The following is a 13,067-nucleotide window of genomic DNA, read 5'->3' as shown; positions in this document are numbered from 1 at the left end:
AGGGTCCGGGACTTTTTTTCATGCCGCAGGTGTACGGCGTCTATGAGATGTGAACCATCTCATAGACAGCAATGGGAATTCTCCCCTCCAGCGGCACGAGCGGCCGGCGTCGGGCGTTTTGTCGCGGAGGTGTGAATGGGGTGTAATAAATAATAAATAAATGCGTGGGAATGACATGAACGCAGCCCAGCCAAGGCAAGTGACCAAAGGCACAGAACCCAGAAGGAAGACCGGGTGAAGATGGAAGCGCCCAGGCCCCGCCCAGGCCCCGCCGCATTCAGCGCAGCACTGGAGGGCTCAGTCTGAAAATTTAAGTGTACACTAATGTGCTAATATTCTGTGCATACTTGTACGTTGTGGCATAACCTACCCCAGGGCCTCTAAAAAGTAGTAATGTCAGGAAAGTTTACTACCGCTTTATTATCACAGGATCCCAGGAGCCTCTCATGGGGCCCCCTACTGACCCGGTGGACGGTGGCCCTTGGGCAGTGCCTAAGTGCCTAAGTGCACAGTTGCCAACATTTAAAAAATATTTTCAGGGCCACTTTTTTATATAAGTGCTATATTTAGAGTAGCTGAGATCCCCGATGTTCCTCTATACATCATAGTAGTAATCACAAAATTAAATGAGTACTAATAATGGGGCAGAACAAATATGAGAACTGATATTTCCTTTAGTTGAACTAACAAAAGTGTGTCCATTCTAGAGCTGGTAACATTGAGGATATTCAGTATAATTTTAAAGAACTGTTTTTGTGGGTAAGCGACATAGGGGAGGAGTATGGACGGTATATAAGTGGGAAGTATGTGCAGGTGAGGGAGAGGAATGTGGAGGGTCTAACAGTGGGCACTATGTACAGGAGAGGAGTACAAAGGGTACGGAAAAAAGCACTATGTACAGGAGAGGAGTGTGAAGGGTATGACAATGGGCAGTATGTACAGGAAGAGTGAGGGGGTATGACAGAGGGTAGTACGTACCAGAGAGAAGTGTGGAGGGTATGATGGGGCAGTATGTACAGGAGAGGAGTGTGGAGGGTATGACAGTGGGCAGTATGTACAGGAGAGGAATGTAGACGGTATGATAGTGGGCTCTATGTATAGGAGAGGAGTGTGGAGGGTATGACAGTGAACACTATGTATAGGAGAGGAGTGTGGAGGGTATGACAGTGGGCACTATGTATAGGAGAGGAGTGTGGAGGGTATGACAGTGAGCAGTATGTACAGGAGAGGAGTGTGGAGGGTGCGACAGTGGGCACTAAGTACAGGAGAGAAGTGTATGACAGCAGGCACTATGTACAGGAGAGGAGTGTGAAGGGTATGACAGTGGGCTCTATGTATAGGAGAGGAGTGTGGAGGGTATGACAGTGGGCACTATGTACAGGAGAGGAGTGTGTAGGGTATGACAGTGGGTACTATGTATAGGAGAGAAGTGTGGAGAGTATGACAGTGAGCACTATGTACAGGAGTGGAAGGATATTTAGGGACTGAGTAGTGGTTAAGCGGGTCATACATGAATTGAAATTACGCCAATTATGCAGAGACCAGCCATAGTCAATCTATGTATGGGCTAGCTGGTTTTACACAAGTCAATCTATTAATCAACTTGAGTACAACCAGCCTGTTTTTTTTTCTTAAAACAATCAGTGCTGCCAGCTAAAGTTAGCAACACTGATCATTGTACGCACTGGCAGAACACAATAACACTGCAGGAGTGATTCCCCCATCCACAGGTCAGCAGGTGAGAGGGTGTGTGGGGACAGGCTGGGGAGAGATACTAGTCAGTGGCTGGGTAGGCACTGGTAGTATCAGAGCCAGATACACACAGGTTACATACGCCACGATCGTTAGAGCGAGAACAATAATTCTAGTACTAGACCTCCTCTGTAACTCTAAACATGTAACCTAAAAAAATGTAAAGCATCGCTTAGGATACCAAAAAAAAAATTGTGCTAACTTAACTAACTAACTGTTTTTTTTAATGAATGAAACATTTTTTTCCAAAAAAACATGTTTGAAAAATTGCTGCGCAAATACCTTGCTAGAGCTGCACAATTAATCGTTAAAAAAAATTGTGATCTCGATTCAACCCCCCTGACATCTTCAATGCAGAGTTTGCTGATTCTTTCATATAACAAGTGGAGAGACTTTCAGCTGTCAAAAGAAAATATCTGGGCAGTCTGCCAAGTTTTTAACAGGAAACATTGTAACTAACGCTTCCTTCTTAGATCAAAGGGATACACTTCTGTGTGTAAAGAACAAATCTGGGCAGTCTGCGAAGTTTGTAAACAAAATGAAACATTGTAACTAATATTGTAACTAAATTTAACCACTTAAAGTCCAACACTTGTTTCTTAAGTTATAAAGCAATATTATTTGCTAGAAAATTACTTGGAACTGCCAAACATTATATATATTTTAGCAGAGACACTAGGGAATACAATGGCTATTGCTGCAATATTTTATGTCACACTGCATTTTCCCACTTCAATGAATAATAAAAACCATAAAAACAAAACAGTAAAGTTAGCCCATTTTTATTTATTTTTTTGTTTTAATGTGAAAGATGATGTTACGCCGCAACAATCGTGAGAGAATCGCGATCTATCTTCTAAGCAAAAAAATTGCAATTCTCATTTTAGCCAGAATCGTGCAGCTCTACACCGTGCAACATAAAAAGTGCAAAGACCACCATAGAGTAATTTTCTAGCAAAAAACAAATGATGATTTTTACATGTAGTAGAGAAGTGTCAGAATTGGCCTGGGTGGCGAGGGGTTAATTACCATGAGTAATATACAAATAATTATTATAAGCACTGTGATCCTATCAGTCTGCTGTAGTGTGTCAGCTTGTATTTATATTGGCCGCTCTGAATGTAGCTTCTGACAGGCTGTGCAAGCAGGCCCGTATCTCCGGAACCATAAATGATAGCCGTCCCATATTTTAACCAGTTGTGGGGTAGCTCTTCCCATGCCTACCCCCAAATGTGGGGTTTCTGTGACCTCTGGTCATCGAGCTACAACCCCCCAAATTCGATCTTAAAAAAAAAAATTCTTAAAAAAAAAAAAAAAAAAAAAAAAATTTTTTTTTTTTTTTTTGGGCAAATGGGCCTATCTTGAGAAAGGGGCCTGGAGCTGCAGCTCCATCAGCCCCATTGTTAATCCGGCCCTGCCTCTATGCCTGGCCTGTATAAGCAGATATACTCACTGCGGACAATCCTTGTCAGACAGCTGAACGCGTCAATACCGATTCATTCAAAAGAGGTGTTTATTCTTTAACTTCAGGGGTTACAGCAGATAACAGGAACAGCAGATGAATGGTGATAGTATTGTGCGGTCAAAAGATGATGCCTTTCCTACGTACTGTGCAGACTACATGAGTGTCCTTGTCACATGTGGCTTGCTGGCTGAAGAGATGACACAGGAAGTACTCCACACAGGAAGCAGGGAGGGGCATACATACACTGAAAATATGTGGTAACTCAAAGAATCACAGAAAAACATGTGCATTGCAACAAAGGGCCACTAGATGGCAGCATAGGATAACACATAGATTTAGCTATGAGAAATAGTTAGGCAAACCACACTATATAAACTCTATCTATATAACAATGCTAATATTAACTGAGGCTATGCATCTCATATTCTATGCCCCTATTGGGGCAGCACAATTTTAGTGTATTTTTTGTGAAAATATGGTCTTGATATATTGCGGGGGCCCTGACGAGTAGGCTGTACGGGGTCCCATGATTTCTATCCGCAGCCCTGGTCCTGGGTACAGAAGCTGTGTCCTGCATCAGCCTGCTTTGCTGTCTTTTTATTTACAGTGGCAGCTCGCTGGCAATCTAAACTTCAGCGCCTCAGTGCACTAGGCAGAGTTACTGTGTGTGTTCCATCCATTTCTGGCTTGGTGAGAGGAGCTACAGACAGTTAGCCAATCACAGGTAAGGCAGCAGTGCTGTAAGCCTGTAACATACACAAGTTGCTCTGCATTGTGTATGGCGCTCTGTGCTACCTGTGGAGCCTAGAGGAATAAAGACAGGTCCTGGGCACAGCAAGAGGAGTGGTAGGTGGCACTGCAGGACTAGATAGGTCCTTTATGTATCAGAACAGAGAGAGAGATATTTGCGTTCCTTAAACATATCTAAACCCAAGAACAGGAATTGATAGTTTTGCAGCTTACTGGTCCTTAGATGTGGTGGCTGCATTCGCTTTCTTTTTTCACCCTTTTATTAGCTTTATTTCTACCTAGTAATCCTGCCATTAATGCACTTCCTGTCCCAGCATGACAACCGTACTAGCAGTGTTGTCATTCTAGGACAGGGGGTGTGCTAGGGAGTCATAACTCTGTTAGGCCTACATAACACCTATCCCTCCTCTTCATAACGGGGGGGGGGGGGGGGGGGTTGTAGGATGCCAGGATTGATCAGGGTGGTTCTGATTGGTCAGTGTGGTTGTGTGCCAGCACTGGTCAATCAGAAGCACGCTGCATGCCTCCTCTTCACAAAGTGTCCCTCTGTGTCAGGTTCAAAAGTTGTGAGGCATGGTGTATGTGCATTTGTGTGTGTGTATGGATGTTTGTGTGCGTGCATGTGTGTGTGTTTCTGTATCTGTAGTTACTATCTGCCAAAGTTCATAACCCTGTGTTTTCATGTTAAAGGCAGCTAGGTGCCCCCAAGCATTTCAAAGAGGGATTTAGAATAGAGTCTTAAACTGGTATGTCTACTTTGGTGCTATGAGGCAATGTTAAGACATGGAGCTTCCTGAGATCCTATTTGTGACTTATCATGCAAAAATGTAAAGTCCGTCTCCAAGTTATTGTTCGCTGTTGTTGACTTTGTACATGGCTTTCTTCCTCGAGTGTCAATTTGCATATGTTGTCCATCTGTACAGTATGCCCCATTTAGTGGTAATAGTTGTCCACAAAAGTGCAGGCTGAATGTGTAATGTACAACATAGCATATAAAATGCTGGGTCAAGAGTATGTAAAGTACATCAAAGTGTTCAGTGCAGTGGTAAGCAGTATGTAACATGTAATATGGCATATAGAGTGTAGGGGTTAAGGATATGTAGATCACAGCATAGTGTATACAGTACCTTGAAAAAGTATTCATACCCCTTGAAATTTTCCACAATTTGTCATGTTACAGCCAAAAACATAAATGTATTGTATTGGGATTAGGGATAAAGTTGCGGGGAAGTTTAAAGCTAGGGGTAGGTTATAAAAAAATATCCCAAGCTTTGAACATCTCACAGAGCACTGTTCAATCCATCATCTGAAAATGGAAAGAGTATGGCACAACTGCAAACCTACCAAGACATGACCGTCCACCTAAACTGACAGGCCGGGCAAGGAGAGCATTAATCAGAGAAGCAGCCAAGATGCCCATGGTAACTCTGGAGGAGCTGCAGAGATCCACAGCTAAGGTGGGCGAATCTGTCCATAGGACAACTATTAGTCGTGCTCTCCACAAATCTGGCCTTTATGGAAGAATGGCACAATTAAAGCCATACGAAGTTCCTTTGCAGTTTGCCAGAAGCCCCATGGGGGACAAACATGGAAGAAGGTGTTCTGGTCAGATGAGGCCAAAATGTATTTATTTTTTTGGCCTAAAAAGCCAAACGCTATGTGTGGCAGAAAACTTACACTGCACATCACCCTGACCACACCATCCCCACCGTGAAACATGGTGGTGGCAGCAGCATGTTGTGGGTATACTTTTCTTCAGCAGGGACAGGGAAGCTGGTCAAGGTTGATGGGAAGATGGATGGAACCAAATCTTAGAAGAAAACATGTTAGAGTTGACAAAAGACTTGAGACTGGGGCGGAGGTTCACCTTCCAGCAGGACAACGACCGTAAACATACAGCCAGAGCTACAATGGAATGGTTTAGATCAAAGCATATTCATGTGTAAGAATGGCCCAGTCAAAGTCCAGACCTAAATCCAATTGAGAATCTGTGGCAAAACTTGATGATTGCTGTTAACAGACGCTCTCCATCCAATCTGACAGAGCTTGAGATATTTTGCAAAGAAGAATGAGAAAACATGTCACTCTCTAGATGTGCAAATCTGGTAGAGACATCCCCAAAAAGACTTGCAGCTGTAATTGCAGTGAAAGGTGATTCTACAAAGTATTGACTCTGGGGGGCTGAATACAAATGTACGCCACACTTTTCACATATTTATTTGTAAAAAAAAAATGAAAACCATTTATTTTCCTTCCACCTCACAAATATGTGCCACTTTATGTTGGTCTATCACATAAAATCCCGATAAAGAACATTTATGTCTTTGGTTGTAACATGACAAAATGTGGAAAATTTCAAGGCGTATGAATACTTTTTCAAGGCGCTGTAGATTGCAGGGGTCAGGAATATGTATTGTACTGCCCCTTACACTGGTGGTCATTGGGAAGAAAAATGGCTCCCACTGCCGAAGCCTGCCCCATTAAGTCATTGGTCAAGAGAAGCATGCCTAATTAGGGGGCAAAATGCGTCTGTGGGACCTCTCCTATGGGTGAAGCCATCTTACATTACTAGTTTAGTTTTGGTCCCAGTGAGTTGGCATTCTGTGTATGATCAGTTGCCATTTTTCTGTAGCCAATTATATTGGTGTCATTAGAAGAAGGAAGGTCCCACTTACCTGATATGAAGCTCCATGTCCCTTGCAACCAGCCCTTGCTGCCAGACATCTAGGTGAACCACACATTGAAGGGTGTTGTATACACGCAATAGATGTCTGGGCTTTGTATCCTTTAGGGCTATTGAGGAAAATATTTCAATGAAAGTTTGTGTGTCTGGAGTTCAGCTTGGTATGGCAGTGCAAGGGCCATCAATCAGTGGCACTAATCAGATTTCACCTTTGAACCACAAAAACAGAGATCCATTGCATTTTGCACAATGTGCGTCTTTATGATAAGAATGGACAGACACATAATTATACATATGTATTCATTTTATTACATCTAAAAAAATACAATTTTTAAAATCTACATATAAAACTACATATAAAACTGTGCAAAATATATGTTATCCAAAGCAACAAACTATATGTTATTTGGAACACATTTAACTTCTAAAAGGCCAGCGCAATCTGTAGGTAGTAGTAGTAGCTTGCATCTCCAAGACCCGTCATAGCTGGTCACTGAATCATTTCAGCCCTACCACCCAAGGACGGCATCTCCAAGTCATCATGACTTTCCATTTGTTACCTTCTCACCTACAGTACTGTCCTTATAGATATAGCTTCTTTTCTGACATACAAGAGCAGTAAGAGACAGCAATATGTAGCAGCTCTGTCAGTGAAGAGATTAAAGTACAGACTAATACATGCCACCAGGGAATCATGGATTGGATCCTTTTCAAGTGCCCCCTCTAGGCTGTTTCAAGCCTACCTTTGCCTTTACATATAATTACTTTTACCAGAGTCCATAGTAAATCGATTACATCCAAATCGGGGCGTTATGCCAGATTGATCACACTTGCCTCTTACCAGACACATCTTCCAAACCTAGATTTTTCAATCTTTTAAGATGCCCACTAATCTTTCATTCACTGCAAGAAAAACACATTTCAAAACTTTCAACGACTGGAAAATCTATCCAGCTCCAACCCATGAAGGTCCATCTTAATATCTGTCATGACTTTGGAATTAAATCTATTTTGCTTAGAAGGCTTTTTAATGTGGGTCTAAATGAAGTCAGAGACAATTATGGTGTGGTTGTGGATTCAACACGTAGTTTTAACTTCCTAAATGTATTTGCTGATTGATGGATTGCTATTGGGCACCACCTCAGTAAGTGAAAAACTAGTGCAAACAATATGCAGACACACACTGCATTCTAACTTGGCCTTTCAAAGACAAAAATATACAGTAGATGAGCTGGTACACAGTGCTGTCTCATTCCATCCTTGTTTATTAGCCTCTCTGTGCCTCCTGAGACACAGACCTGGAGAAGGAATTGGCCAGCCCAGGCTTGGCAAACTCCATGCGTGCCGGCTGCATCACTGGAGGGAGCTCTTTGGTGATTTTGGAGACTGGGGTCTTGTCTTGGCATATGCCATCACTGCCAGGGTTTGAGAGGGCCCTCTCAAAGTCAATCATGCTGCGTAGCTGAGGTGGTGTTGCCATACGGTCGATCTTAGTAGTGAGATCGGCTAGCTTGAAGATGGGCAAGGGCAACATTTGCTGGTATGGCAAGTTGTATATGGTATAGTGTTGACCTAGGCGACCCATTTTCATGATCTGGGCTGGGGAACGCTGGACCAGGAATTGTGTCTGACCCTGTTGTCTGAAGCTTTCCCTTCTCTGGACATCAGCATCACGGGCACTGCATCTGTAAAGCAGAAAATAAAAACAAACCTTGCTATCAGAATTAGTTGTTCAAACATATAACCAACATCAACCCTTTTCCCCACCTTTAAGATTCAGTCTAGCTAATTAAGAGGTGTAACTGGTAAGAAGAAGCATGGACAGCTGCCCAGAACACAGGGAGGGCAGAGACCAAAGTATCACAAATGCAAAAAAAAATTGCCAGTGAAATTTGTCCATAAGGCTGACATTTACATCACAATCTTGTAATTGTTATGCCGCGTACACACGACCGTTTTTCATGACGAGAAAAATGCAATGTTTTAAATTGGTCATTAAAAACGACCGTGTGTAGACTTCAGAGCATTTTTCTCGACGTGAAAAATGGCATTAAAAATTTAGAACATGCTCTATTTTTTTTCGTTTTTCACATCGCCGTTTTTCACGTCGTGAAAAACGGTCGTGTGTAGGCTTTAACGACAGGGAAAAAAATGTGCATGCTCAGAAGCAGGTTATGCGAAAATTTGCATAATCAGCCCAAAGGGTGTCGCCAATCGAATGGAACTTCCCCTTTATAGTGCCGTTGTACGTCACCGCGCTTTGCTCGAGCATTTTTTTTCACGATCGTGTGTATGCAAGGCAGGCTTGACAAGAATCACGTAGAGAATAACATTTTTTTTCCATGACATTAAAAACGGTCGTGTGTACGCGGCATTATATTTTAACCAGAACGGCAAGTGTGTAATTATTAGATTGTTTATTGCTCAATATTGAAAGGGGCTTCACTTTATGAAAATGGCTGCTATTTATCTGTAATATTTCAAGTCAATGATTCTTCCATAAGATGCCTATTTTTATTGGCCATGCACGTATGTTTATATAGAGAAGAAACATGATATCCTCAGTGCTGGCCTACCTCATGGAAAACAACAGCATTGAGCCAAGAAAATCAGCTTGATCCCCTTCCAGAGAAAGGACACTGGTTCGATGTATGGGGAGCACACACTTAAAGCGGGAGTTCACCCATGTATTAAAAAATTTTTTTCCTCCCCTTAGATTCCTGCTCGTTCGGTCTAGGGGAATCGGCTATTTGTATTAAAATATGAGCAGTACTTACCCGTTTTCGAGCTGCATCTTCTTCCGTCGCTTCCGGGTATGGGTCTTCGGGAGCGGGCGTTCCTTCTTGATTGACAGGCTTCCGAGAGGCTTCCGACGGTCGCATCCATCGCGTCACTCGTAGCCGAAAGAAGCCGAACGTCGGTGCGGCTCTATACTGCGCCTGCGCACCGACGTTCGGCTTCTTTCGGAAAATCGTGACGCGATGGATGCGACCGTCGGAAGCCTCTCGGAAGACTGTCAATCAAGAAGGAACGCCCATTCCCGCAGCCCATACCCGGAAGCGACGGAGAGGATGCATCTCGTAAACGGGTAAGTACTGCACATATTTTAAAACAAATAGCCGATTCCCCTAGAGAAAACGAGCAGGAATCTAAGGGGAAAAAGTGCCCTCTAAGGGTGAACCCCCGCTTTAAGTACCATCATTTACAAAAACAAATGGATCGGTCTATGATAATTTTATGTTTGGAGCAAGTTAGCTATGCTTCTGGGTCAGATAGTACAGTACCCTCCAAGGAACGAAAGCTGTTATATTGTAGATAGCCAGTTCAAGGGTATCTCCTTTTTCCATTAATGTATCACTAACAGAGAGGGGGACGGAAAAGATAATTCGCAACTCAACAACACTTTATATACCAGGAACTAATATTAATCCTCTGTACACGCACAAGGAATTCTATTTTAATTCCTTTGCTATTTTTACATAGAGCTTCATGTCCATGGATCAAACTCATTGCATTAGATGCAAATACTGGTGAGCTTTATTTTAGCCTTGTACCCGAATAACAAGAAATTATCAGAATTTTGCTTTTCAGTCATTTGAAATACATTGCTAAGTATCTCAGCCTTTACACACACACATGGGATCTCTCAATATTAATGTATTTGTTTTTTTTACATACAGCTTCATGTCCATGGATTAAACTCATTGCACTAGAGATAAATTCTGGTGAGCCTTTTTAGCCTTGTATAGCAAATAACATAAAGAATTATAAGAATTTCAGTAAATTGAAATGCAGTGCTAAGTATGTCAGCCTTTACACACATGGGATCATTCATGTTAAATGTAAAAGCTACTAGTAGTCCTTCTGAAAAAAAGGGGGGAGACACATAATCTAGGAGATGAAAAGGCTGCTCGCCCCGGAAATGCATAGAAGAGAAAGTTCCCCATTGGGGCTTTTAGGCAGCAAGAATTTTTTTTAGAAATAAAATTGTTGTATAAATTAATATTTAATACCGAGGATCTCGGATATCTCCGAATAGAATTAGAATTAGCCATAATAATTTCATAATTACCACTGAGGCCTCAGTGGTAATTATGAAATTATTATGGCTAATTCATTATGATGTGTGTTGACCTATGTCTTCTCATTCAATTTTGATTACATGTAATTATTATACTCTCTATATATATTTTTTAGAGATCCCAGCCCTCTGAAGAGACCCAACTGGTCGAAACGCGTCGGGGCTACAGCACTGCTTATGGGGTTTCATTACTACTTATCACATAAAGCCTTATACTGTCTAATCTTTTGCAATCATGTTATGTAATCATTTCATGCCTACTGCATTTAGCAATGTCATGTGTTTTAACCTGTATACTGTCATTATCTTGTAACCCTCTTTGTACCTCTGTGATATCCGAGATCCTCGGTATTAAATATTAATTTATACAACAATTTTATTTCTAAAAAAAATTCTTACTGCCTAAAAGCCCCAATGGGGAACTTTCTCTTCTAGTAGTCCTTCTTGTCTTTCATATTTACTAGTCTTTCAAAGATCCTTATCAATACATCATCAATTACTCATCATACTCTTTAACATCCTTATCCATTATTTACATACCAACCATTGGTTTAAAAGTCTATGTCAATCGAAGCCTACATCCTCTATTTGTTATTTAATTTGTGTTCTTTTTATGGCTTTGTCCTTTCTTCTGTCTTCATGACCTTGCTTCCTGGCAGAACTATTAATGGGTTTAATATGACTCATCCTAGCAAAATGCCAACATTTGTTCCACAACGTAACTTTAACCCCAACACCAAAATACAAGTTGGCTTAACATACATTTCACACTATCTACTTATCCTCTTCTAAATTACTGATGTGCTTACTTCTACTAGGAAAGTTATTATTTGTTGTTTGCCTCCTGGCAGAACTATCAAGGAGTTTAACATTAATCTTCATAGCGAAATGCCAACATTTGTGCCAAAACATAACTTTAAGCCGTACACCAAAATACAGGTTTCTATGACAAGACTCACTCTATCGATCTATCTATCTAGCTATCTATCTAGCGATCTATCTATCTGTCTATCTATCCTCTTCTAAATTACTGATGAGCATACGTCTACTAGGAAATTATTTTAATGTTATTATTATTAGTTATTATTTTTTGTTTGCAGACTTATCAATGAGTTCAACATTACTCTTCATATTGAATGAACATTTGTGCCAAAACATAACTTTAAGCCGTACACTAAAAAACATTATGACATTCATTTGAGACTCACTCTATCTATCTATCTATCTATCTATCTATCTATCTATCTATCTATCTATCTACTTATCCACTTATAAATTACTGATGAACACACATTTACTAGGGCTGTTATTATTTTTCATTGTTCTACATATTTATATTTTTAAGTCTTTTTTTTAAGTGCTTTATATCTACTAATCATAGAATACAACCCACTGCTATTATCTAACGCAGCCTTTCTCAACCTTTTTTATTCCAGAGGAACCCTTGAAATAATTTTTAGGTCTGAGGGAACCCTTGCTAAAACCAATTCATTGCCCCTTTCATTGGAGAGCATTGGGAAGAATTCCCCCTTCACGGGGTCGGTCAGAATAGCATCTTTACAGACAGCTTAAAAGATCATGCAATTGGCGTTGACAACAAAACCATATAGCCACCATCACCATCTAATGATATGTCAATCAACCTCAGCTTAAGGAACCCCTGGCAACATCTGGAGGAACCCTGGTTGAGAATCGCTGATCTAACCCAACCAAACAATCCAGAGAGCTACCATGTTGTCAAAGCAGCAGAGTCAAACCACTATTGTGGATGCTATAAATCAACATTAAAAAGAACAGCTAAACTAATGCATTTAGTAAAAATAGCAAAACAGTTCGTAGAAAGCAATTTGAAGGAACAATGTGCCATTTGGTTGTCTCCCTCAAGCATTGCAAGTTGTATCTCACCTCTCTTCTGGTCTGCTGTAAATTGATGCATCCAACCATTCTGCAGAATAGCGCTCCCTACGAGCTCTGTTGTCCTCTTTCACCTCGCAGCTTAGATCAGTCAGAGAGCTATGGGTCTCAAATGTTTCTGGTTTCATCTTGGACTAAGTATTTTTTAACAGATTGCAGTGACTGTGATTGCTCTGTTTCCTTTGAGTCCTGCTCACATGCTGCTCTGCCTTTATATAGTTTTCGAAGATCCTATTTTCATTCCAACAATCTATATCTGCAAGAGGAGTCATACTCACCCCCTCCCTTTCCCTCACACCCGCACAGTGACCACTCAGTGACACATGGGACTGATATGGAATTTTGCCCAGTTGTCACTGCTTATAGGAACATGCTCATTGCACTAAGATGTGGGGATTGCTATCCATCATTCCCATCGGGAT

General features: G+C 41.3%; 1 protein-coding gene across 1 annotated transcript; it reads right to left on the bottom strand.

The window, feature by feature from the left end:
* Positions 1-7,634: 7,634 nt before the first annotated feature.
* LOC120918266 (titin-cap) lies at positions 7,635-12,852 on the bottom strand. The gene is made up of 2 exons (XM_040329779.1): positions 12,637-12,852; positions 7,635-8,335 (listed from the first exon to the last, which is right to left on the bottom strand). The coding sequence occupies exons 1-2, from the start codon at positions 12,771-12,773 to the stop codon at positions 7,918-7,920; spliced, it is 555 nt and encodes a 184-aa protein (XP_040185713.1). The 5' UTR covers positions 12,774-12,852; the 3' UTR covers positions 7,635-7,917.
* Positions 12,853-13,067: the final 215 nt, after the last annotated feature.

This window comes from Rana temporaria, chromosome 12 (genome assembly GCF_905171775.1).
Source record: "Rana temporaria chromosome 12, aRanTem1.1, whole genome shotgun sequence".
Taxonomy (NCBI): domain Eukaryota; kingdom Metazoa; phylum Chordata; class Amphibia; order Anura; family Ranidae; genus Rana; species Rana temporaria.
Note: the sequence above shows the minus strand (reverse complement) of the source record. Positions and strands in the feature narration are given on the sequence as shown.

Bases quoted from the DNA above. Each gene is read 5' to 3' on its own strand.
- LOC120918266 (XM_040329779.1), bottom strand. From the start codon at position 12,773: ATGAAACCAGAAACATTTGAGACCCATAGCTCTCTGACTGATCTAAGC. The intron at 8,336-12,636 runs GTGAGATACAAC...TCTGCTTTACAG, and splicing joins TACAGCAGACCAGAAGAGAG to ATGCAGTGCCCGTGATGCTG.